Here is a 25,292-nt window from a genome sequence, read left to right on the forward strand (position 1 = left end):
ACCGTTTAACTGTTCCGGGTCACTGTGACCGTGACGTTTGACCTACTGACCTCAAAATTAATAAGGTTTATCTGCTGGTCATGACCAAGCTCCCTATCAATACTCATAATCCTAGGTCCAAGCGTTCTTGAGTTATCATCCGGAAACTATTTGGTGTACATACAGACCGACATCTGCAATACAATATACTCCTCCCTCTTTAAGTGGGGCATAAAAATTGGCCTGCAAATGTTTTCATTCAAAACAGCAATACATGTAGACCTGTTTTATTAACCTACTAAGATGGCTTTAACAATATAAGTGTAAGGTTGCTATTGGAGTTTGAATTTTTTGTATTTTCAACATTGCCTTATTTTCTGATGTACTGGATTAATGTGAATAATCTTGGTAAAGAATCATCCCATTTGTGTGAAATGATTTATAGAGAATAACAGGCTACTGTCTTTTGATATCAATGTTATCAGGTTTCGGCTGATATGGGCGGAAGGGGTTCAGTTCCCATATCAGCCGAGACCTGATAACATTGATATCAAAATGTTATCAGGTCTCGGCTGATATGGGCGGAAGGGGTTCGGGAACCCTTCCGCCCATATCAGCCGAGACCTGATAACACTGATATCAAAAGACAGTAGCTTGTTATTCTATTTATCATGAAACTCGTACAAACTGCCTAGAAAAACATATGTCTTCTTCTCTTATTTCGTAAAAAATATCTTCTGAAGCAAAAAATTAAATTTATATTTTACGGATTTGAAAATTCATCTGCCCCTAAAATTCTGAACGAAACAATATGGCAGCCATATTTAATTCAACTCCGACAATGTTTTTGACTTTCTGATATTCTTGTAAAAATATAATGAAATAATTTCTTACCTGCGTAAAAATCAAAAATCATCTTGAATAAACCAGAACATGCTTTATAATAAGTAACCCAAACACTTTTGCTAATACTTAATAAAATGTGCATGCCTTAAATAAGGCATAAATCAAGAATAAGTGTATCATACATTGTCAAGTGTATTGTAAACCTTTCCAAGAATCGATCCATGTAAACATTGTGATGTCATGATGAACGTTTCACAATAACGTCATTCAGTGCTATTGTCTGTGTGATAAAATTAGAGACAACCATATTCAAGGAAATTTGTTGAGATTACAGAATCTATTTAGAAAAAAAGTTGTGCAACAATGAAACTGGACTCTGTAATAAAATTCAGTCTGAAAGGAAACTGATGTAAAAACTAGTCTGTCAATATCAGAGGAGCTTAATTTTGATATCAGGTCAATGACTGATAACAAAATAAAATATCAGGCAAGTGATATCAGGCACTTTGCATAGTAGCTGCATGATAAAATAATCTGTCAAGCTGTTTCTTGGAAGTTTTAACTATATACATAATGGGAAAACTGACCATGTCCTCTGGTGTCTGTTTTTGAGGAATTTGACTCATTTGAATAGCTGTCGTTTAGGGTACCTGTTTGCCAATAAGACGCTGTTTGTCAACTGTCATTTGTGTAAAATTATTCTATAATCAGGCAAGCAGTTTTTTAATTCCCACTATTTATATACATATAGCGACAAAAGAGCATGCCTACTAATGGCCACAGTTTTGAATTATGAAACTTTTAACATACTCAGTACAGGGTCTTTTAAGGAACAAGCTTACAAAACTATTTCAATATTGGTCCAGCAGTTTATAACAAGAAGTTTTGTTAAGGTTTAGCAGTATATCACAAAACCACAGAAATGTTTAGTGAACAGACAACATCTTTACAAACAACCTATCTGCCCAGTACATTTTTACTGTTCTGTTCTATAGAATTGAATACTTCAAATATTCTAAGAGTTGTCCCCCTCCCCTTTAAAAAAGAATGCCATTTGTTAAGAAGTAAAATTAAACAATTAGCAAAAATTATGTAAAGTTTATGCACTGGGACATTGTTGCAAATGCATCAAAAGGAAAACATGTTAACAGCTTTTTAAAAATTTGAGTTTTTAAAGGCGCTGAACTGCCCAGAAGCATGGCCCCTTCATGCAGTCCCTTTCCGGAATTCAATACATATATGAGTAAATTGACAATGGTTTTGTAGAATAATATAAATGTTTTATATGCTGTTTAATTTTCATGCAAAACAATTCTTTCTTTCTATGATTTGATGATGTTCAAACTTTTTTTCGCCAAAACATGGCCTAACTCCTTAGTTACAACTATATATTTTTAGGGAAAAGTAACCAAAGAATTGTTAGATGATCTGATTATTTGACCAAACCTTAAGGAAATTTCTGTGAAATTATTCCAAAAGCTGACAATAGAAGATGTCATTTGAATATTTCTAACTGAGTCTATAAGCAACCAAGCAGAACTGTTTGAAAAACTTTCAACAGGATCATACCAGGAAAAGAATTACTACAGATGACAGACAGTTAATGATTGCAAATGCTAAAAATACTGTAAAGCAAACAAACAAAACAAAAACATTCTCAATAATCTGTTGTTGTAATGATACTTCCCTAACAATACAAGCATTCACAATTTTCTAAATAACACAGTCAGTCAACAAAGTAAAAACACATATTTTTTAATACAATATGGTTCATCTGCGCCTGGGTCTTGTTGCATGATCAGCTGGTATATCCTTCACAGTAACACCTTTGACTTCAAGTTCTTCTGTCACCCTATCCAGATATGTTGGGTCTGGATACCCAAATCTGAAAAATGAAAAGATTACCACTATCATAGAGGGTGACTGAACAACTCAAAAAGTTGCTTAAATACAGAGAAGTACTAACCTACAAGTGTAACACTGACCTCGGACCTAGTAACCAGGGTCATGCACTCTGCAGGAGTACCTTGAGAGAGTCTCAAAATTTGATGTTATATGCCATCAAAAAAGGATTATGGCTTGACAAAAGACCAACCAATGCCACTCATATTATCAACATAGCTCCCTATATACTAAGTATCAGGGGAATGATAATAAAAGGATTTGTATAAATAATATCACATCATCTTGATAATATTATCTATTAGTTACAATTTGTTTAACATGCAAAATACATTTACCTACTTCAGTCTTAATACTAACCCAAATACTCATTATAACTTGGAAAGTGCAATATTTGGACATAATACAAAAAATGTGTTCAGAGATATTAAGCAGTACAATGTTTGTGACAAAAGATAATTCCTACCGAAAATAGAAAGGAATTTAAAATAGTTAAAAGTAGAAAGAATACTGTATGAAACAATAGCATATCAACTAAAGCAACAAGGAGATGCATTTTCTAAATGCAAAATCATGTCACAGGGTGTATGACCAAAGATGTTATTTTTTAGGTTTTAAGTTTAAAGGTGAAGACTATGATTATGATGGTCAATGCATGTCATCTATATATTTCAGTTTAAAGATCTTGCCTGAAGGTTTTTTTGAGTGTTAATATGAACTAAATGGGGTCATTTATGTGGGCTATCCCATTAAAAATTCTGTTCATTAAGGTTTTAAGTTAATGTGGACTGTATGTGGAATGGTAAAATCTGGTTATTCAGATTAAGGGCTATAACTCCAGTGAAAATCACTGAACAATAACATTTCATTCCTGGAAAGCAGTAAAGGACAAGTAGCACAGACATCATAAAATATGACAAATCAATGGTCATAACTCTGCTGAAAATCATTTAGCTGGAACATGTCAATCATATGCACAACTACACTTCACCCTTGAGGTTTGTTGAATTTCAAACCAATGGTATAGGTCTTGCAGTATAAACACTGAAAGATACAACAAAGCAAGGGTCACAGCTCCGCTGAAAATCAAAGGACCAGAACATGCTGAAAATATGCATAATTAGGCTTCGCAGTGATCACTCCTTTAAAGCTTTTGTGACATACAGACAGACCGACTAATGGACAGCATTAAATCACCATGTCTCCCCCACTACATGTAGGAGACATAACAACACATCAATCAATAGTCAGACTATACAAGTACTCCAACTTGTCTTAATGAGTGTAAATGTAAGGATTTATGGAGAAATGAAGGTACTAGAGACTGTTAACATTACAATGCAACATTTTTCTAATTATAGGACATACAACTCTCAATCTGATTTTAACTCGATAGAGATTTCATTGGAATATATATATTGTATGTAAATATGGTTAGGATTTATAAATAAGTGATTCATTTATTTGGTTGGGTTGAAGAATTCAACGCCTCGAGTGAGGCTTGAACCTACATTAATGAGGGGCAAGTGATTTGAAGTCAATGACCTTAACCACTCGGCCACGGAGGCCCCTATTAAGAAGTGATGGTGCTTGAGCATAAACATAGTGAAATATGGAATTTTTGATAAATCAAGAGCACACAACTCTAGACTATCTAATCCCGTCAGACCTATTATATATCTTAATTTCTTTTATAGAGGTTCACTTTCTGCGTAAATATGAAAAGGATTGAAGAAGAAATGATAGTGCTAGGGTTTATTATACATATTGCAATATAATTTTGTCTCAAGGGCCAATAACTCCACTAAAAAGAGGAGGACCATGATGGTCCTGAATCGCTCACCTCTTCCCACATGACCCAGTTTTGAGTATGACGTCGTTTTTTCTATTATTTGACATAGTGACCTAGTTTTTGAGCTCATGTGACCCAGTTTTGAACTTGACCTAGATATTATCAAGATAAAAATTCTGACCAATTTTCATGAAGATCCATTGAAAAATATGGTCTCTAGAGAGGTCACAAGGTTTTTCTATTATTTGACCTATTGACCTAGTTTTCGAAGGTACGTGACCCTGTTTTGAACTTTATCTAGATATCATCAAGGTGAACATTCTCACTACTTTTCATGAAGATCTCATGAAAAATATGGCCCATAGAGAGGTCACAAGGTTTTTCTATTTTTATACCTACTGGCCTAGTTTTTGACCGCAGTTGACCCAGTTTCAAACTTGACCTAGATATCATCAAGATGAACATTCAGACCAACTTTCATACAGATCCCATGAAAAGTATGGCCTCTAGAGAGGTCACAAGGTTTTTTTATTATTTGACCTACTGACCTAGTTTTTTACAGCACGTGACCCAGTTTCAAACTTGACCTAGATATCATCAAGGTGAACATTCTGACCAATTTTCATAAAGATCCATTCAAGGGTATGGCCTCTAGAGAGGTCACAAGGTTTTTCTATTTCAAGACCTACTGACCTAGTTTTTGATCGCAGTTGACCCAGTTTCAAACTTGACCTATATACCATCAAGATGAACATTCAGACCAACTTTCATACAGATCCCATGAAAAATATGGCCTCTAGAGAGGTCACAACGTTTTTTCATTATTTGACCTACTGACCTTCTTTTTGATGGCACGTGACCCACTTTCGAACTTGACCTAGATATCATCAAGATGGACATTCTGACCAATTTTTATGGAGATCCATTCACAAGTATGGCCTCTAGAGAGGTCACAAGGTTTTTCTTTTTTTAGACCTACTGACCTAGTTTTTGACCGCACATGACCCTGTTTCAAACTTGACCTAGATATCATCAAGATGAGCATTCAGACCAACTTTCATACAGATCTCATGAAAAATATGGCCTTTAGAGAGGTCACAAGGTTTTTCTATTATTTGACCTAGTGACCTAGTTTTTGAAGGCACGTGACCCACTTTCGAACTTGACCTAAATATCATCAAGATGAACATTCAGACCAACTTTCATACAGATCCCATGAAAAATATGGCCTCTAGAGAGGTCACAAGGTTTTTCTATTATTTGACCTACTGACCTAGTTTTTGACGGCACATGACCCAGTTTCGAACTTGACCTAGATATCATCAAGATGAACATTCAGACCAACTTTCATACAGATCCCATGAAATATATGGCCTCTAGAGATGTCACAAGGTTTTTCTATTTTTAGACCTACTGACCTAGTTTTTGACCGCATGTGACCCAGTTAAGAACTTGACCTAGATATCATCAAGATGAACATTCAGACCAACTTTCATACAGATCCCATGAAAAATATGGCCTTTAAAGAGGTCACAAGGTTTTTCTTTTATTTGACCTACTGACCTAGTTTTTGATGGCACATGACCCAGTTTCGAACTTGACCTAGATATCATCAAGGTGAACGTTCTGACCAATTTTCATGAAGATCCCATGCAAAATATGACCTCCAGAGAGGTCACAAGCATTTTCTATTATTTGACCTACTGACCTAGTTTTTGACTGCACATAACCCTGTTTCGAACTTGACCTAGATATCATCAAGATGAACATTCTGACCAACTTTCATGAAGATCTTGTGAAAAATATGGCCTCTAGAGAGGTCACAAGGTTTTTCTATTTTTAGACCTATTGACCTAGTTTTTGACGGCACGTGACCCAGTTTCGAACTTGACCTAAATATCATCAAGGTGAACATTCTGACCAACTTTCATAAAGATCCCATGAAAAATGTGACCTCTAGAGTGGTCACAAGCAAAAGTTTACGCACGGACGGACGCACGGACGGAGGGACGACGGACGCAGCGCGATCACAAAGGCTCACCTTGTCACTTTGTGACAGGTGAGCTAACAAGAGGTGTATGCTTATCATAATGTCCTGTCCTTTTTTTTGTCAGAATATCACTATGAACATGACCTTTGACCAATCAACACCAAACACAATAGGGGTCCTATTGACCATAGGCAACCATCTTATGAAGTTTGTGGATTGTAGGCTAAAGCAATCTTTGGATACTGCGCAGAAAGTGTTTTCAGTCTAGACATCACTGTGACCTTCTCTTTTGACAGACAGACCCCAAAACTATAGAGATCATCTACTGACCACGGGCAATTGTCCTATAAAATTTGAAACCATTAGGCCAGCGAGTTCTACAGTTACAGAGTGGAAACCATTTTCAGTCTCATGGTCACTGTGACCTTGACCTTTGACCAACAGATACCCCAAAACAATAGAGGTCATCAACAGACCACAGGCAATCATCCTATGAATGTGACAACAGTTGGCCAATTACTCAGTAGAAAGTGCGAGCTCTAGAATGTTATATAGGTCTTCCTATTAATTGACCAGCAACAAACTCATCCAAAATTTTTTGAGGGTAATATTCTGTCAAAGTTTAATTAGGACTGGGCTAAAATTGTAACTTCTAGAGTGTTAACAAACAAACTGTTGAAAGCACATGACAAAGGATGCATGGTGATCATAATAGCTCACCTTAGGTACCTTAGGAGAGCTAAAAATATGTCCCTTCTTCAAAGAGACTTATAGAATGCTTTGGTACAATTACACTATTCCCATATTATAATGCACTGATCAATACAACCACAACAGTGATAGTACATCCATTCAAGTAAAGTTCCATATATGGTTGAGCAAACTCATCTCTTCATAACTTTTTGGAATACATTATTTTACTTTCAGTAATTCTCATATCCTAAAAATGAAAAAGTTACTTTTTTACCATATTTCTAATATAAATTACATGAAGTGTAAAACCTCTTTCAATTGATAATTGCAAATGGTCACAAATAATGGTTCATACTGAGAGTGTGGTTTAGGGTCTGTCTTGTGGTGTATATCATTCCATGTTATCACACCATCTGCACCAGTAGTTCTCGACCGTCCAATGGTGAAGACTAACTTCCTTTTAAATGCTACTTTGAGCATATCACAAATCTCTCTTCCTTTCCTATTGTTTGGAAGATATGCTGTTCTTGTAATCCCTTTGTATCTTTGACCAGGACATGGATGATTATCCTAGAAATAAAACATAACATAGCTGGTGGCGAATAACTTATCAAACAATAAACAATTGCTATCTTTAGACAATAAGACATTATTATGTATATTGATTCATCACATGTTTGACGTCGCGGGATTGTGATAAAGCCATTGCATAAAAAAGATAATACACTAGTGTAATAAGCTTTGACATTTATGACTTTTCACAATGAATTTATTAAACAAGTTGAATAAAATTGATAAAATGCTCGACAGAGCCTCCATTTTATTATTTTATTCAACTTGTTTAATAAATTCAATATGAAAAGACACTCGTGTAATATAATGTTATTAATCAAGCAATTTCATATTGGCCTCGTTATTTGTCCAAGGGTTGTCGTATTGGCCCGAGGCCGTAGGCCCAGGGCCAATATGACTGCCCGAGGACAAATAATTATTATTCAACTTTCGACTGTTGGCGGTAACAGTATAAGAACCTTACGGCAGCTATGCGCATTCAGGTGAAAAATCTTGAAAAGTTGTTTAGACTTATTTTGGAAATCAGAATCATTTTAGCAGGTAAAACAGAATGAGTTGTATGAAGAACAATTATTGTTGATGTGATATAATCGAGAGTAACAAGTAGTTACCTTACTTTTTGAATTCCTATAGTGAGTTATCTTATCATTTGAACTGTGATAAACCTGCTTTAAAAATTTCCTTTTATGCTGCAGACGAGACACAAAATTGTACACATATGATGATGGGATTGTGTTATATACAACCAACCAAGCAAACATTATACAATCCCATGACTCGTTTAATTCTTATCTGAAATTGTTTGCAGTTCACAACTGACACTCTTTTTCGCCAATTTATTCATCCACTTTCCAGCCTTTGAATCGCTATTTACCATTGCACATAGAGTCCGCACTATCAAAATGTCTGTTAAAGATAAGTCTTATCCTTTTAATTAATCTGAGTTTCCGTATTTTCGTATTTTCTGACAGGAAACACTTGCATTTTACACAATACCGAATAAGCGAAAATATTGTTGTAATCTATGAAGACATACTTACCGCTTAGTTAATCTTGGTTATTACATGAACATGTTAGATGATTTTTTTTTTGTCAAAATGTGAAAAAAAATGTAATCTATAACTCTGATGTAAAACAAAATGGCGTCTTTTAAAAATCTAACTTAAGTGACTTCTCCGTATTGGCCCTCTCTTTTGAACCAATCAAAATGCTTGAATTCCGTATTGGCCCTGATTTTCCTGTATAAGCCCTGTTTTTCTCATATTGGCTCAGTTAAGTTTTGTATTAGCTCTGTCTGTTTCATATGATGTTTGCAACTGATCTAATACTGTGTGTAATATTGTAAAGTTGAATAATAATTAAGGTAATTGAACAAAAAACTGTCTGAAAGGCATATAATTTTTATTATCCCTCAGAAATTGAACATTAGACACCGAATATTTAACAAGAGGGTCATTGACCATAAAGCACACTCACCTGTGTAAAAGGCTTCAAGTTATTGGTACAAGTACAGAGTAAGGTTTTAGTGAATATCAAGGCTCTAACTATTATGGATTCAGAGAAAAAATATCTTTTGCATTAGCCTATATTATATACATGTACATGTCAAACATGTCTGACAAGAACGTTTTTCAAGTTCCTAGTACATGTATGTACATATATGGAAAAAATGAACTTCCACTGGTGGCCATGATTTATGACAAATTAAAATATTTAGAACAATCTTGGTAGAAGGTCACACAAGGCCCATTTGTGTGAAATTATTCTAAATTTATTTTATTTTGTTGGGTTTAACGTCGCACCGACACAATTTTAGGTCATATGGCGACTTTCCAGCTTTAATGGTGGAGGAAGACCCCAGGTGCCCCTCCGTGCACTATTTCATCACGAGCGGGCACCTGGGTAGAACCACCGACCTTCCGTAAGCCAGCTGGATGGCTTCCTCACGTGAAGAATTCTACGCCCCAAATGAGGTTTCGAACCCACATCGATGAGGGGCAAATGGTTTCAAGTCAACGACTCTAACCACTCGGCCACGGAGGCCCCCGAAATTATTCTAAAATTAGGCCAGCAATTTCATACAAGGCTAAAAGTTTCTGACAAGATTTTTGAAGATTCTACTTTTGGTTGCCAATTTTGGCAACCACAGTTCTAAATGGATTTTAATTCTTTGGATAATTTCTGTAAAGTTTTGTAAATCTGCCCAGTGGTTTTAAGATTTTTGAAATTTACAATATAGTCATACAGAGAAATTAAGCACCGCCCCCTGGTGGCCATACCAAACAGAACAGCTTTGGCAATTTTGGCAGAGGGTCACCTAGAGATCATTTCTACAAAATATGTTTGAAACCTGGTTAAAAGTTTCTGACAAGAAGATTTTTAAAGATTTTTTTTTTCAGCATGGATTTCAACTCTCTGGATAATTTTGAAAGGGGGCCACCCAAGGATCATTTCTGTGAAGTTTGGTGTAACTCTGCTCAGTGATTTTGAAAAAAGATATTTTTTTAGAAATTGTAAACACAGGACACAAAACGGACATTGAGCAGTCACAAAAAGCTCATGAGCCTTTGGCTCAGTTGAGCTAAAAAGTTGTACAAAAGTCTTACTTCTTGTGTTCCATCAGGAAATTTGTAAGTTATCTCTATCCTTCCACTACTTTCAAATCCTGCGCAGGAAGCCCTATCATTGATAACTACATCCATCCGCCCATATGGCTGATCCCCTGAAAAATAAATTAAGGAATGCAACATCACAATTAACAGCAGGCGAAAGACTTTCATTCCTCTTTATCATATCGTTTTCATACATGTAAATCATTCCAAGAGCTTAAACTTCTGCTTATGCACCATAATATTAGCGAATTTTCAATCTCCAATTTACCTTGATGTTGCAGTGACAATAAATTTATACAGTTTTTTTAAGACAAATAAGTATTTCAACAAAGTTCATTGGATTTTTGTTACAAAAAAACAAAGAGTCTTTTAAAATCAACAAAAGGCACAGCTTGGCCCAAGGTGCTCACTTGGGGAGAACTTTGACCTTTTGACTCAAACTTGCAAGAAATTTTGCAAGTTTGTATCAAAGCATACCATAAACAAAGTCTCTACATGGCTGCAAAAGCCAAAATAGCAAATTTTGGCCCTTTAAGGGGCCATAACTCTGGAACCCAAGATGGGATCTGGCCAGTTTTTGAAAGGAACTGAGATATTATGCCAATACAAATTGTGTGCATGTTTCATTAAAGTTGAGTGCAAAATGTGGTCTCTATCCTGTTCACAAGCCAAAAAAAAGCAAATTTTGGCATTTAAGGGGCCATAACTCTGGAACCCATGAAGGGATCCAGCCAGTTTTCAAAAGGAACCAAGACAATCATTATGCCAATACAAGTGTGCAAGTTTGATTAAAGTTGATTGCAAAATGTGGTCTCTATTGTGTTCACAATCCCAAAATAGCAAATTTTGGCCGTTAAAGGACCCATAACTCTGGAACCCATGATGGGATCTGGCCAGTTTTCAAAAGGAACCAAGATATTATGCCAATACAAGTTGTGTGCAAGTTTAATTAAAATTGATTTCAAAATGTGGTCTCTATTGTGTTCACAAGAAATTGTGAACGGACGACAGACAAAAGGACGGACGGACGACGGACAAAATGTGACCACAAATGCTCATCCTGTCACGTATCACCCTGTCACTACATGACAGGTGAGCTAAAACCAGAAATGAGCACTACATAGTCATGTCTTTTACAATATCTAAAGCTTTTTCTATTTTGGCTGTGATGGCTTTAAAATAATGTAATCTTTATAGCAAACCAGATAGTGTCTAGTCCATAAAGTTCATGAGAAGTTATTTAAAAACCTTTAAGTTCTGGCAACCTCTACCTGCAGTCAAGCAGAAACTTCTGGAAGGCCCATGAACTCATCTAATAATACATCCAGCGAAAATCTTTTAAGCATTTCATGATAAGCTGTTTAAAGATTTTCTGTTTTTAGTTCTAATAAGTGAAAATGGAGAGAGGTAAGTACCAGCAAGGATGCTTTGGAACAAGTCCACTGAAGATCCATCAAAATGTCATTTAAAAAGTTCTTTCTGTGTTAAGCTCTGATAACCCTAAACAAGGTCAGACATAACAATTTAAACAAGAACTGTCCATAAGACAGCCAAGCTCAACTACTCGAAATATTGTCCCAGATGCAGGAAAATATTACTTAAAATGTTAAATATCAAAAGAGTTTTCAGTTCAAAAGGGGACATAATATGACCAAAGTGCATATCAGAGTTATGAGACTTGCTGATATCAGCTAGTTTTATAACCCAGAAGGCACATGTGATATTTCAATTCAATATCTGCATTAGTTTTGTAACTTGCATGTAAAACTTTTACCAGATTTATCTAAGTCCAACAAGAGTGCCAGAATGTCACAATATACGCCCGTCACAGCAAATTTCTTTACTCTAGCACTTGTATTTGCAAATGGAATTTTAATTTTGTGGTTGTTTAGTAATCATTGTAAGTCTTTTGTTTTTCTAAGTCCACAAAAAAAACTCCTTACCAGGTAGAGATTCATTAAAATACACCTAAAATTGGAAAGTAACATCTATGTTGTACCACAGAATAGTGGTCTTGGTTTTTCCCTACAGTCAATTATAAAAAAAGTTACAATATAAGTTATTTATAGTAATAACTAAGGGAAGTTAATCTTTAAAAAAAAAAAAAAAAAAAAAAAAAAAATCCATAACAAAATGTAAGTCCACACAAAAATCTTTACCAGGTAGAGACTGGTCAAAATACACCTCAAAATTGGATGTAGCATGCATGTTGTACTACAGAAAAGTGGTCTCGATTTTTCCCTACGACTAGCAATGAAAAAGTTACAATATAAGCTATTTATAGTAACAACAAAGGGAAGTAATTCTAAAGAAGAGAATTGCGTATGACACTTCATCTCATGATGGTGTATAATTGTGTCAAGTTACATCAAAATCCCTCCATGCATGAAGAAGAAATGCTTCGGAAAAAGTCATTCTTGTATCTGACCTTTGGCCTCTAAGTGTGACCTTGACCTTAGACCTAGGGACCTGGTTCTTGTGCATGACACTCAGTCTCGTGGTGGGGAACATTTGTGCCAAGTTATATCAAAATCCCTCTATGCATGAAGAAGAAAAGCTCCGGACAAAGTTTTCATTCTTGTATCCTTTGACCTCTAAGTGTGACCTTGACCTTTGACCTAGGGACCTGGTTCTTGCGCACGACACTCCGTCTCATGATGGTGTACAACTGTGCCAACTTTCATCAAAATCCCTCCATGCATGAAGAAAATATGCTCCGGACAAAGTCATTCTTGAATTTGACATTTGACCTCTAAGTGTGACCTTGACCTTAGACCTAGGGACCTGATTCTTGCCCACGACACTCCGTCTCATGATGGTGAACAATTGTGCCAAGTTTCATCAAAATCCCTCCATGCATGTAGAAGATATGCTCTGGACAAAGTCTGCGGACGCCGCCCGCCCGCCCATTCGCCCGCCAGGGGCGTTCCCATAATACGTCCCGTTTTTCAAAAGGGCGTATAAAAAGGGGCATAATTTGCCCAAAATACATGTCAGAGTAATGGGACTTGACCCAGTGAGGTTGGTAATTGATCTAGAAAAAGAAAATATAAGTTTCAAATCTATATGCCTTTTAGTAATACCTGTATGTACTTGCATGCAAAACTTTAACCAGAGTTTCTAAGTCCAAAAGGGGGCATAATTTGGCCAAAATGAAGTTCAGAGTTATGGGTCTTTAAGCTATCAACTAGTTTTAACCCCAAAGACACATGTGAAGTTTCAATTCAATACCTGCATTAGTTTTGGAGATAGTAACTTTCATGTAAAACTTTAACCAGAATTTTCTGTCCAAAAGGGGGCATAATTTGCTCAAAATACATGTAAGAGTTATGGGACTTGACACAGTGAGGTTGGTAATTGACCTAGAAAAAGAAAAAATAAATTTTAAAGCTATATGCCTGTAAATGATAGCTGTATGTACTTGCATGCAAAAACTTAATCAAGGTGTGACGCTGATGCCGACGCCGACGCCAGGGTGAGTAGAATAGCTAGACTATTCTTCGAACAGGGTGAGTAGAATTAGTCGAGCTAATAAAACCGAGATATAACCATACAAGGATGCCACAGACCAAACTTGGCAAACATCCATCAAGTGATTCATACGAAGTTGTTTAAAAGCTTTTTCCACTTTTAGGTCTTGCAGCTCCTAAACATTTGAACAAATATGAGAGGTACTGAAATAGGTATGTTACAAACTCCAATGCAGTGATCTCCCTTGCCGCTTCGCTCATTGATCACTGCCACCACAACATTCACGTGACCATGGTTCATCACGTGATGATCGGTTTAAAAATTAAAAAACTTATATATTAATATGATATACCGAACTTTTGACTATAACATATCTTGGCTAGCAGGAAGATAGTCAAAAGCCTCCATCTATTTCGGCTTGGGTCAAATGGCAGCATTATAATAGTGAATGGCGTCAAAGATTAACGTCAACATACTCGTTTATTTACTTTCAGTTTCGTTTCAGGATACTTACCAGTTGTGTAAATAAATACCTATTTTCATCCAGAATCATTATTTTTTTCATTATGAAACATTTGCCTGTGCTAAAACAAGTGTAAACTTTGAAAACACTGGGGAAAAAATAACTAAATAATTATATAACTAAAAGAAGTCCTCTTAGCTGAATTTTAGATAAAAACATTGTGTTGCACTGCGAAAAATATGTGCATATACAGGAGTATACGGTCCCGTATATGTCTAATATACGAATATCATAAAAAAGGTATCTTTCCTGAAAGTATGATCAAAACCTACGCCTTAAACATACTTTTGGACCTTGACAATCCCTAACTTTGAATACTGACATAAACTGTTAAAACGTATTTATGCTAAGTATGAATGAACGGATCTATGTGAGAAAAACATGAATGTCCAATTAAAGAATACGGAATTCCCATATATGGAATGTTCCATATACGGGAAAAATGTTTCCGTATACGCCTGTATATTAGGAGTATACGGAATGCGTACACTCCCGTATACGGAACCATTTTCCGCAGTGTTGGCAGTGATCAATGAGCGAAGCGGCAAGGGAGGTCACTGCGTTGGAGTTTGAGTATGTTATTGACAAGTTTCATATAGATCCATCATATGGTTCATGAGGTGCTTAAAAGTTTTTCTACTTTTAGTTCTGGTGGCCCCTAAGAGAGGATAAGTGAAATAATTTGAACAAAATTTGTGAAAAGATCTTACAAGAATGCTACAGACCAAGTCTGGTGAAGATCAATCAAGTGGCTCATGAAAATACATCATTTAACGGTTGTTTGTTTTCTATTTCTAGCTTTAACAGCCCCTATTTACAGACAAAGTTTCATAAAAATCTGTCAAGTGGTTCTTGAGAAGAAAGAGTTTGTTTTTTTATTTAGCTCTGGTGGCCCTTGAATAAATTTAAGAGAGAACCTTATACAGCTACAGACCAAGACTGTTGAAGATCAATCAAATAGTTCATGAGAAAAAGTAGTTTAAAGAGTTGTTTTTTTTTTTATTCATAGCTCTGACAGCCCCTAAATGTGGCCGAGCTATACCATTTGGAAAAAAAATTGCAAGAGGCCCATACCAGGATGATACTGACAGTTTGGTGTAATTCCGAAGAGTAGTTTCAAAGCAAAACATGTTACTGTCAAAACAGTGATGCAGAAGGATGGATGACTGTCTGTCAACCTATACTCATACCTCACCGATCACCTAATACAAAATAAGAGCTATCAGTAAGGCGTAAAAAATGTTTGCTTCCAGTATCCCGATCTACCATAAATTTTTGGCCTGACCCTAAACGTTTTAATGGCCTTGAAAAAAATTTTTTTCAATTTTTTAACAAGAAGTTGCAAAACTGCACTTTTTATTCTTTAAACATGGTCATGGATGTTAGAAATCAACTTACTGATGCTCTAAAGGCACAACCCTCTTACTTGTATTCATTTTTTGACACAAAAATAACTTCTGAAAGTCTCACTTAATAAACAAGAGGGCCATGATGGCCCTATATCACTCACCTGTTATCATTGCACTAGAGGACAAGAAGGTCCTCAGTAAAATATCAAAGTCCAAAGGACAGGAACAACAAAGGGAAGAAATTTAACCAAAAAGAAAAAAAAATTCTTACAAGGTATAGATATGTCAAAATACACCTAAAAATTGGAGGTACCATCCATGTTGTACCACAGAAAAGTGGTCTCGGTTTTTCCCTACGGCCAATAATAAAAAAAGTTACTAAAAATAAGCTATTTATAGTAACGTAAAAGGGAAGTAATTAAAAAAATAAATATTGTAAGTGAACAAAAGAAGGATCTGCCAAATAAATCTGTTGACATAAATAAAATTTCAGATCAGTATCTTCATTAGTTATGGAGATATACCCATTTTAATTTGAAAAAAGGGAGGTAATTTGACATAAAACCAGTCCATAGTTTATCTACCCTGATTGTCTCTGTCCAACTAATAACAATAATGAAATTTCAAATAAGTCCTATAAGTACTTACTGATATAAATCCATTTTGATTACAATCAGGGGAGGAAATCAGATATAAAATAACTCTGGAACCTACGATTGGATCTAATTTGTCATGGAATCCAAGATTTATTGTTGTTGAAGATATTTTGGAAGTTTGTATCAAATAAAACCATAAATGAAGTCTCTATATGGCTGCAAAAGCCAAAATAGCCAATTTTGGACCTTTAAGGGGCCACAACTCTGGAACCCATGACGGAATCTGGCCAGTTGAAGAAAGGAAGCAAGATCTCGTGGTGATACAAGTTGTGTGCAAGTTTGGTTAAAATCAAATCATAAATGAAGCTGCTATTGTGCAGACATGGTCAAAATAGCTAATTTTGGCCCTTTCTGGGGCCATAACTCTGAAACCCATTGTGGGATCTGGCCGGATCAAGAAAGGAACCGAGATCTTATGGCAACACAAGTTTTGTGCAAGTTTGATTAAATTCAAATCATAAATGAAGCTGCTATTGTGCAGACAAGGTCAAAATAGCTAATTTTGGCCTTTTCAGGGGCCATCACTCTGGAACCCATAAAGGAATCTCGCCAGTTCAAGAAAGGAACCCAGATTTTATGGTGATACAAGTTGTGTGCAAGTTTGGTTAAATTCAAATCATAAATGAAGCTGCTATTGTGCAGACAAGGTCAAAATAGCTAATTCTGGCCCTTTAAGGGGCCATAACTCTGGAACCCATAATGGAATCTGGCCAGTTCAAGAAAGGAACCAAGAACTTGTGGTGATACAAGTTGTGTGCCAGTTTGGTAAAAATCAAATCATAAATAAAGCTGCTATTGTGCAGACAAGGTCAAAATAGCTAATTTTGGCCCTTTCAGGGGCCATAACTTTGGAACCCATAATGGGATCTGGCCAGTTCAAGAAAGGAACCGTGACCTTATGGTGATACAAGTTGTGTGCAAGTTTGGTTAAAATAAAATCATAAATGAAACCACTATCGTGCAGACAAGGAATTGTTGACGCACGGACGGACTGACGACGGACGACTGACGAAGGGTGATCACAAAAGCTCACCTTGTCACTATGTGACAGGTGTGCTAAAAACAAGAGCTGTCACAAATGGTGACAAATGCCCCCGCAGCGCCTTGACCTTTTACCTGGTGAACCCCAAAGTCAATAAGGATCGTGCACTCAATAAGTACTATCAGAATGTGAAGTCTGAAGGTCCTGGGTGCAGTTGTTCACGAGTAAAGTGCCTTCATGCAAAAAGTTAACATTGGCCCCTGTGACCTTGACCTTTGACATGGTGACCCCAATGTCAGTAGGGGTCGTGTACTCAATAAGTACTATCAGCACGTGAAGCTGTGACCTTGACCTCTGACCTGGTGACCCCAATGTCAGTAGGGGTCGTGTACTCTATTAATAAGTACTATCAGCATGTGAAGTTTGAAGGTCCTGTGTGCAGTTGCTAGCGAGTAAAGTGCCTTCATGCAAAAAGTTAACGTTGTGACAAACGAATGAACTAACAAACTAACCGACGGACAGTTGAAAACTAATATGCCTCCCTTCAGGGGCATAAAAAACAAAATAAAAAAAAATCTGACTGTTTTGAGCATGTTACCAGAAACAAAGATTTTTTTTTAAGCCCGAAGACAATTAAGGTAGTTCTGCACGTTTGGGTCGATTTTTTTTCTACAATGTAGAATTTGATTAAACCCTGATTTTCAAAACTTCAGAATATAGCTAGACAATTCAGAAAATAAACAAGAGGACCATGATGGTCCTGAATCGCTCACCTCTTCCCACATGACCCAGTTTTGAGTATGACGTCGTTTTTTCTATTGTTTGACATAGTGACCTAGTTTTTGAGCTCATGTGACCCAGTTTTGACCTTGACCTAGATATTACCAAGATACAAAAAAAGATACAAATTCTGACCAATTTTCATGAAGATCCATTGAAAAATATGGTCTCTAGAGAGGTCACAAGGTTTTTCTATTATTTGACCTATTGACCTAGTTTTCGAAGGTACGTGACCCTGTTTTGAACTTTACCTAGATATCATCAAGGTGAACATTCTCACTAATTTTCATGAAGATCTCATGAAAAATATGGCCTCTAGAGAGGTCACAAGGTTTTTCTATTTTTATACCTACTGGCCTAGTTTTTGACCGCACGTGACCCAGTTTCGAAATTGACCTAGGTATAATCAAGGTGAACATTCAGATCAATTTTCATGAAGATCCATTGAAAAATATGGCCTCTAGAGAGGTCAAAAGATTTTAATAATTTTAGACCTACTGACCTAGTTTTTGACCGCAGTTGACCCAGTTTCAAACTTGACCTAGATATCATCAAGGTGAACATTCTGACCAATTTTTATGGAGATCCATTCACAAGTATGGCCTCTAGAGAGGTCACAAGCTTTTTCTATTTTTAGACCTACTGACCTAGTTTTTGACCGCACATGACCCTGTTTCGAACTTGACCTAGATATCATCAAGATGAACATTCAGACCAACTTTCATACAGATCCCATGAAAAATATGGCCTTTAGAGAGGTCACAAGGTTTTTCCATTATTTGACCTACTGACCTAGTTTTTAAAGGCACGTGACCCACTTTCGAACCTGACCTAGATATCATCAAGACGAACATTCAGACCAACTTTCATACAGATCCCATCAAAAATATGGCCTCTAGAGAGGTCACAAGGTTTTTCTATTATTTGACCTACTGACCTAGTTATTGAAGGCACGTGACCCACTTTCGAAGCTGACCTAGATATCACCAAGGTGAACATTCTGACCAATTTTCATGAAGATCTCATGAAATATATGGCCTCTAGAGAGGTCACAAGGTTTTTTCTATTTTTAGACCTACTGACCTAGTTTTTGACCGCACGTGACCCAGTTTCGAACTTGACCTAGATATCATCAAGATGAACATTCAGACCAACTTTCATACAGATCCCATGAAAAATATGGCCTTTAGGGAGGTCACAAGGTTTTTCTATTATTTGACCTACTGATCTAGTTTTTGAGGGCACGTGACCCAGTTTCGAACCTGACCTAGATATCATCAAGGTGAACGTTCTGACCAATTTTCATGAAGATCTTGTGAAATATATGGCCTCTAGAGAGGTCACAAGGTTTTTCTATTTTTAGACCTACTGACCTAGTTTTTGACCGCACATGACCCAGTTTCGAACTTGACCTAGATATCATCAAGGTGAACATTCTGACCAACTTTCATGAAGATCTTTAAAATATATGGCCTCTAGAGAGGTCACAAGGTTTTTCTATTTTTAGACCTACTGACCTAGTTTTTGATGGCACGTGACCCAGTTTCGAACTTGACCTAGATATCATCAAGATGAACATTCTGACCAACTTTCATAAAGATCCCATGAAAAATGTGACCTCTAGAGTGGTCACAAGCAAAAGTTTACGGACGGACGGACGACGGACACCGCGTGATCACAAAAGCTCACCTTGTCACTTTGTGACAGGTGAGCTAAAAAGATAGGGTCATGTGCTTGATTTTTTGCTAGACTGGTTTTGACAAATTTGGACCTCAAGAAATTTTTTTACAATGTAGATTTTAATGCCACTTCTTACAGTTGTAAATAAACACATGGTCTATAATGTGGTAAAATAAAATATGGAGGTTCGTTTGCTTATTTTTGAGATATTTGACCATGACTAAAGTGAACTGCATATTTAAAGCTAATTTTAAGACATTATTTTGAATTACCGTAATAATTCTATTTATAGCCCGGGCGTTTATTAGAAACGTGGTCGGCTCAAAAGTTAGGGATGGGTGAATATTAGAGACAAATCACCAGCAAACATTCAAAATCTTGATGCAATATTTATAGGTGACTGTAAGAAAGTAATGATGTGATAGTCATACAAAAATTGGTAACGGCCGTACTAGATCAGTACTATAACCGGCCAAGCTAAACTCACAAAATACATGATTAAATTTAACTTATTCTGTCTTGAATATAGTATTAAGTATTTTTGTTCCTGATTCTGTCAATTTCAAGCAAATTTAAACAACACCCTATTGTTTTAGTTCAAAGCGCCTTGAATCCAGTATTGATTAAATTTCCCTTGCGGAACCCCTGTCTCGAAATGCCAGATTATGACGTGACGTAATTACTAAAAGCGCGCGCCTTTGCATTAGCACATGTCACTAGGTCAATACACATTACATGTATATATGATATGGCGGCATGTGTGTTAGTTTCAGTTAAAGCAGCCATAAAAGGTTATGTTCATAAAAACAAGAGCCATGTTACACATGGCTAATCCCCCCGCCGGGCATATTATAATTGAAGGCTAAAGTTCCTGGCAAGTTAGTGTCTGAAAGTATTAATTTTGGGGAAAGCTTTGAAGAACCGTTTAGTTGTGGTCCGCATCAGGGGCTTTAAAGTTAATCTTAAAAAAAAAAAAAAAAAAAAAAAAAAATGCAAGTCCACACAAAAATCTTTATCAGGTAGAAACTGGTCAAAATACACCTCAAAATTGGATATAGCATGCATGTTGTACTACAGAAAAGTGGTCTCGATTTTTCCCTACGACTAGTAATGAAAAAGTTACAATAAAAGCTATTTATAGTAACAACAAAGGGAAGTAATTCTAAAGAAGGGAACTGCGCATGACACTTTGTCTCATGATGGTGTATAATTAATTGTGCCAAGTTACATCAAAATCCCTCCATGCATGAAGAAGAAATGCTTCGGAAAAAGTCATTCTTGTATCTGACCTTTGGCATCTAAGTGTGACCTTGACCTTAGACCTAGTGACCCGGATCTTGCGCGTGACACTCCGTCTTGTGGTGGTGAACATTTGTGCCAAGTTATATCAAAATCCCTCTATGCATGAAGAAGAAATGCTCCGGACAAGGTTTTCATTCTTGTATCCTTTGACCTCTAAGTGTGACCTTGACCTTAGACCTAGGACCTGGTTCTTGCGCATGACACTCCGCCTCGTAGTGGTAAACATTTGTGCCAAGATATATCTAAATCCCTCCATGCATGAAGAAGATATGCTCCGGACAAATTGTTTTAAGAAAATATGATAAAGGGGAATAACTCAAAAAATAGGCAAGGTAGAGTTATTGTTCTTGCACACTGCACTTCCTCCCAATGTGTTCTATCAGTGTATGAAGTTTGAAGAAAATCCCTCCAGTACTTTTAGGGTTATGCTCCGGACAAAATGTTTTAAGAAAATATGATAAAGGGGAATAACTCAAAAAATAGGCAAGGTAGAGTTATTGTTCTTGCACACTGCACTTCCTCCCAATGTGTTCTATCAGTGTATGGAGTTTGAAGAAAATCCCTCCAGTACTTTTGGAGTTATGCTCCGGACAAAATGTTTTAAGAAAATATGATAAAGGGGAATAACTCAAAAAATAGGCAAGGTAGAGTTATTGTTCTTGCACACTGCACTTCCTCCCAATGTGTTCTATCAGTGTATGAAGTTTGAAGAAAATCCCTCCAGTACTTTTGGAGTTATGCTCCAGACAAATTTTTTTAAGAAAATATGATAAAGGGGAATAACTCAAAAAATAGGCAAGGTAGAGTTATTGTTCTTGCACACTGCACTTCCTCCCAATGTGTTCTATCAGTGTATGGAGTTTGAAGAAAATCCCTCCAGTACTTTTGGAGTTATGCTCTGGACAAACATCGTTGCGGACGGACGCACGCACGCACGGACGGAGAGCATTTCTAATATCCCCTTCGCCTTTGGCGGGGGGATAAATAATCATCCTTTCGGAACTATACCGACATGCATATTAGAACCTGAAAAGTATCGTGTTCATATAAAATATTTGGAATTAAAGACAAGAAAAGTGATGTACGATCTTACATCAGAAGGGAAATAAGAAAACTGGCTGCTTAACTGATAAAGGTAGGATTATTTTCTAAGATTCATAGGATGGGCGCTTATTAGATAACATCGTATTTTTTATTTTTGTCTTAAAAAAGGCCGTTTTTTTTAACAAAAAGTCGGGACTGGGCGTTTATTAGAGCATGGGCTATAAATAGAATTATTACGGTATTTAACTTGTCAGATGTTTTAATATCATATTTTAACTTTAGAAAGATAGAAACAGTGACATTGTAATAAAAGACAAAGTTTACTTAAGCTTTATATGGCCTATGCAATTTTGAAAATTTTCAAATTGGCTATAATTTTAAAAAACTATATATTGTTTGCTACCAGAATGTGTATCAACTATAAGGAATTCAGGTTTTATAAATACATTTATTATTTTGTTCAAAACATGTCACTGAATATTGCTGAAGTCGCAGAATTGTGTGAAAACGGGCATTTTTTACCATGTTTAGGTCATATGGGAATGTTTTTAGTAGTGAGCACACTCAAGGACCGCAAAAATATTTTGACCATAGGTCCAGGTCATTTCACAGAATTGATGGTCATTTTTTGATTGTGGTCGACAGCTGTGCTCGTAGCGAAAATTTCAGATATGTTTAAAAATTCTATTAAAAACTGAAAGTTTCCCATACCCATAATGTTAAAAGTATTTTCAGTTATGTCTGATATTTTCTTCTATAATGAATTAATTGTAAAATATTTCGTGCAGTTTGATAAATCAATACTACTAGATGAAAGAAAACATGTTCTTTACTCAATTTAGAGACTTTCTGTTTTTAGGCCATTTTGGTGCAAAAGTGAACATTCTCCTTTACTCACGGGTTGCCCTTAATTCATAAAATGATTTTCATTTCAGTACGCCGAATCCAGGCTTTATTCTATGTTTTCCAGATATATGACGTTTCGCTATCACTTCCGTTGTATCAAACGTGCAGAACTGTCTTAATACCGCACAAGCTGCTCTGATAAAGGCAAAGTAAAATTTGGGAACATAATCTTGGAATTTCAACTGTGACTAGACCTTGGACCTAGTGACTTGGGATGTGCACTCTGAGTTGACAAAAGGGACATGATGGCCCTAGATAGCTCACCTGATATTAACAGCTGGATTAAATAATTTTGGAACAAGGATCACGAAATTATTTAAAATTTAGTCATCTATGAAATATGATTGTAGCTGCAAATATGTGTACACATTTCACACTGGGCGTTGAAACTACAGAGAGAAAAGCAGAGGTTAAGTGGAAGAAAAAATATAATGGGACATTTCATAGGCAAATTAAAATGCTTTAAATATTTCAAAATTCAAAATGGCGATAAGCAAGATCAGTTCTTCCTAAGGTAGTCAAACTCAGCATTACAATGACTATCTGACTTTGTATTATGTCGTTCATTGTTGTTTTGAGAAAAAAAAAGTTTTGAACGAAGTACAAAATACATGTACGTAGTATTGTACATAAATATACATTTTACTTCGAAAATGTTTCATAGTACATAACCCTAAATGTGAATAAAGCCATACAAACCTTTTATGATTCCGCACACTTTGCCACATGTTGGACATGCTTGTTTGTAAGTGAACTGCTCCTTAATGCAATCAGCACAGAACACATGTCCACATGATAATTTTTGTGGATCTGTGATATCCTCCATGCATATTACACATGTTTCAGCATCCTCTTCCCTATTATTGTCATCTTTATCTGAATCTTCATCAGACTCATCATGATATGATTGATCTTTATTTAGCATTTCCTCAGACTTTGTAGATTCTGTCTTATAGTTACCAAAGTTTTCTGTTTGTCTCTCTGTCCTTGAAACCTATTGTGAAAAGGTATAATAGTATATGTGATATATTAATATATCATCAAATGTTTCACAAAAGGGTGTTTCAGCTAGAGGGGTTTGGAGAGTTTGAGTTTTTATGAAAAGAAAATCTGACTTTAAATTTGCTTGAAACTAGAGATGCTTTTGAGAAATGTGCATGTCTCCAACAACTGCCCCATAGAAAAATGTCTAGTTTCTCTCGATAGCTTTGATGAGTGGACCCCATTGAAAAATGTTTAGTTTCTCTCGATGTCTTTGATGAGTGGACCCAATCAGTAATTCAAGGGCCATAATTCAAAAGTGCCTGGGCGGATTTGGCTAGTTATCGAACTTGGCCGAGGTCTTATGGTCAAACACATTTTGTTCAAGTTTGGTGAAGATCAGATGAGAAAATTTAATGTTCAACTTAGAGTGTGGACAAGCTTTGTGACAGACAGACAGACAGACAGACACAGACACACACACACAGACTGGAGTAAATCAATATGTCTCCCACACCACTGTGTGGTGGGAGACATAACTAGAATGTGTCTTTAGGAAACAGGGTGTGCCCCCCACCCCCCACCCCACTGGTACATTTGTCACAAATAAGGGGCAATAATTCAAATGTTTGCAGTCTTAATGGGGTATAACCTCAACAAACATTTTATGAAAAGGATTTATTATTCTAGGCCATATACTTTTTGAGCTATGAACATCACAAACAAAAAATCCACTATTTTGGCTATTTCAAGGGCCATAACTCTGTAATAAACGCTAAGATTTTCAAGAAGAATGTTAACTGTGCAAGGTCACATCATTATAAAGACTCAAGCAAGGTTTCATGAATTTACATCAAATACCTTTTTAGCTAGGCACATAATGAGGTGAAAATGTTTGACTATTTCAGGGGCCATAACCTTAAAAATAGGGGATGGAGCCAGCCAAAAGATAAGAGCTTTGCAAGTTTATATCATGATGAAGACTTATGCAAGTTTTCAACAATTTATTTTAAATACTTTTTGAGCTAGGTGCGTCACAAGGTGAAAATGTGCATTTTTGACTATTTCAGGGGCCATAACTCTGAAAATAGGGGGCGGACTCAAATGAAAAATTGGAGGTGCGCAAGTTCATAACATGATTAAGACTCACGCAAGGTTTCATGAATCTATATCAAGTCCTTTTTGAGCTAGGCATGTCATGATGGCCCTATATCGCTCACCTGTTATCATT

The 25,292-nt window shown here is 36.2% G+C and overlaps 1 protein-coding gene across 1 annotated transcript; it reads right to left on the bottom strand.

Moving 5' to 3' along the window:
- Positions 1–623: 623 nt before the first annotated feature.
- Positions 624–24,940, bottom strand: LOC123547660 (E3 ubiquitin-protein ligase DTX3L-like). Its single transcript, XM_053551939.1, has 5 exons — positions 24,923–24,940; positions 23,780–24,074; positions 10,382–10,497; positions 7,558–7,772; positions 624–2,710 (listed from the first exon to the last, which is right to left on the bottom strand). The coding sequence occupies exons 1-5, from the start codon at positions 24,938–24,940 to the stop codon at positions 2,596–2,598; spliced, it is 759 nt and encodes a 252-aa protein (XP_053407914.1). The 3' UTR covers positions 624–2,595.
- Positions 24,941–25,292: the final 352 nt, after the last annotated feature.

The sequence above is a fragment of the Mercenaria mercenaria genome, chromosome 9 (genome assembly GCF_021730395.1).
Source record: "Mercenaria mercenaria strain notata chromosome 9, MADL_Memer_1, whole genome shotgun sequence".
In the NCBI taxonomy this organism is placed as follows: Eukaryota; Metazoa; Mollusca; class Bivalvia; order Venerida; family Veneridae; genus Mercenaria; species Mercenaria mercenaria.

Bases quoted from the DNA above. Each gene is read 5' to 3' on its own strand.
- LOC123547660 (XM_053551939.1), bottom strand. The intron at 7,773-10,381 runs GTAAGACTTTTG...TTTTATTTCTAG, and splicing joins TTCCTGATGGAACACAAGAA to GATAATCATCCATGTCCTGG. The intron at 2,711-7,557 runs GTATGAACCATT...TTCATTTTTCAG, and splicing joins GACCCTAAACCACACTCTCA to ATTTGGGTATCCAGACCCAA.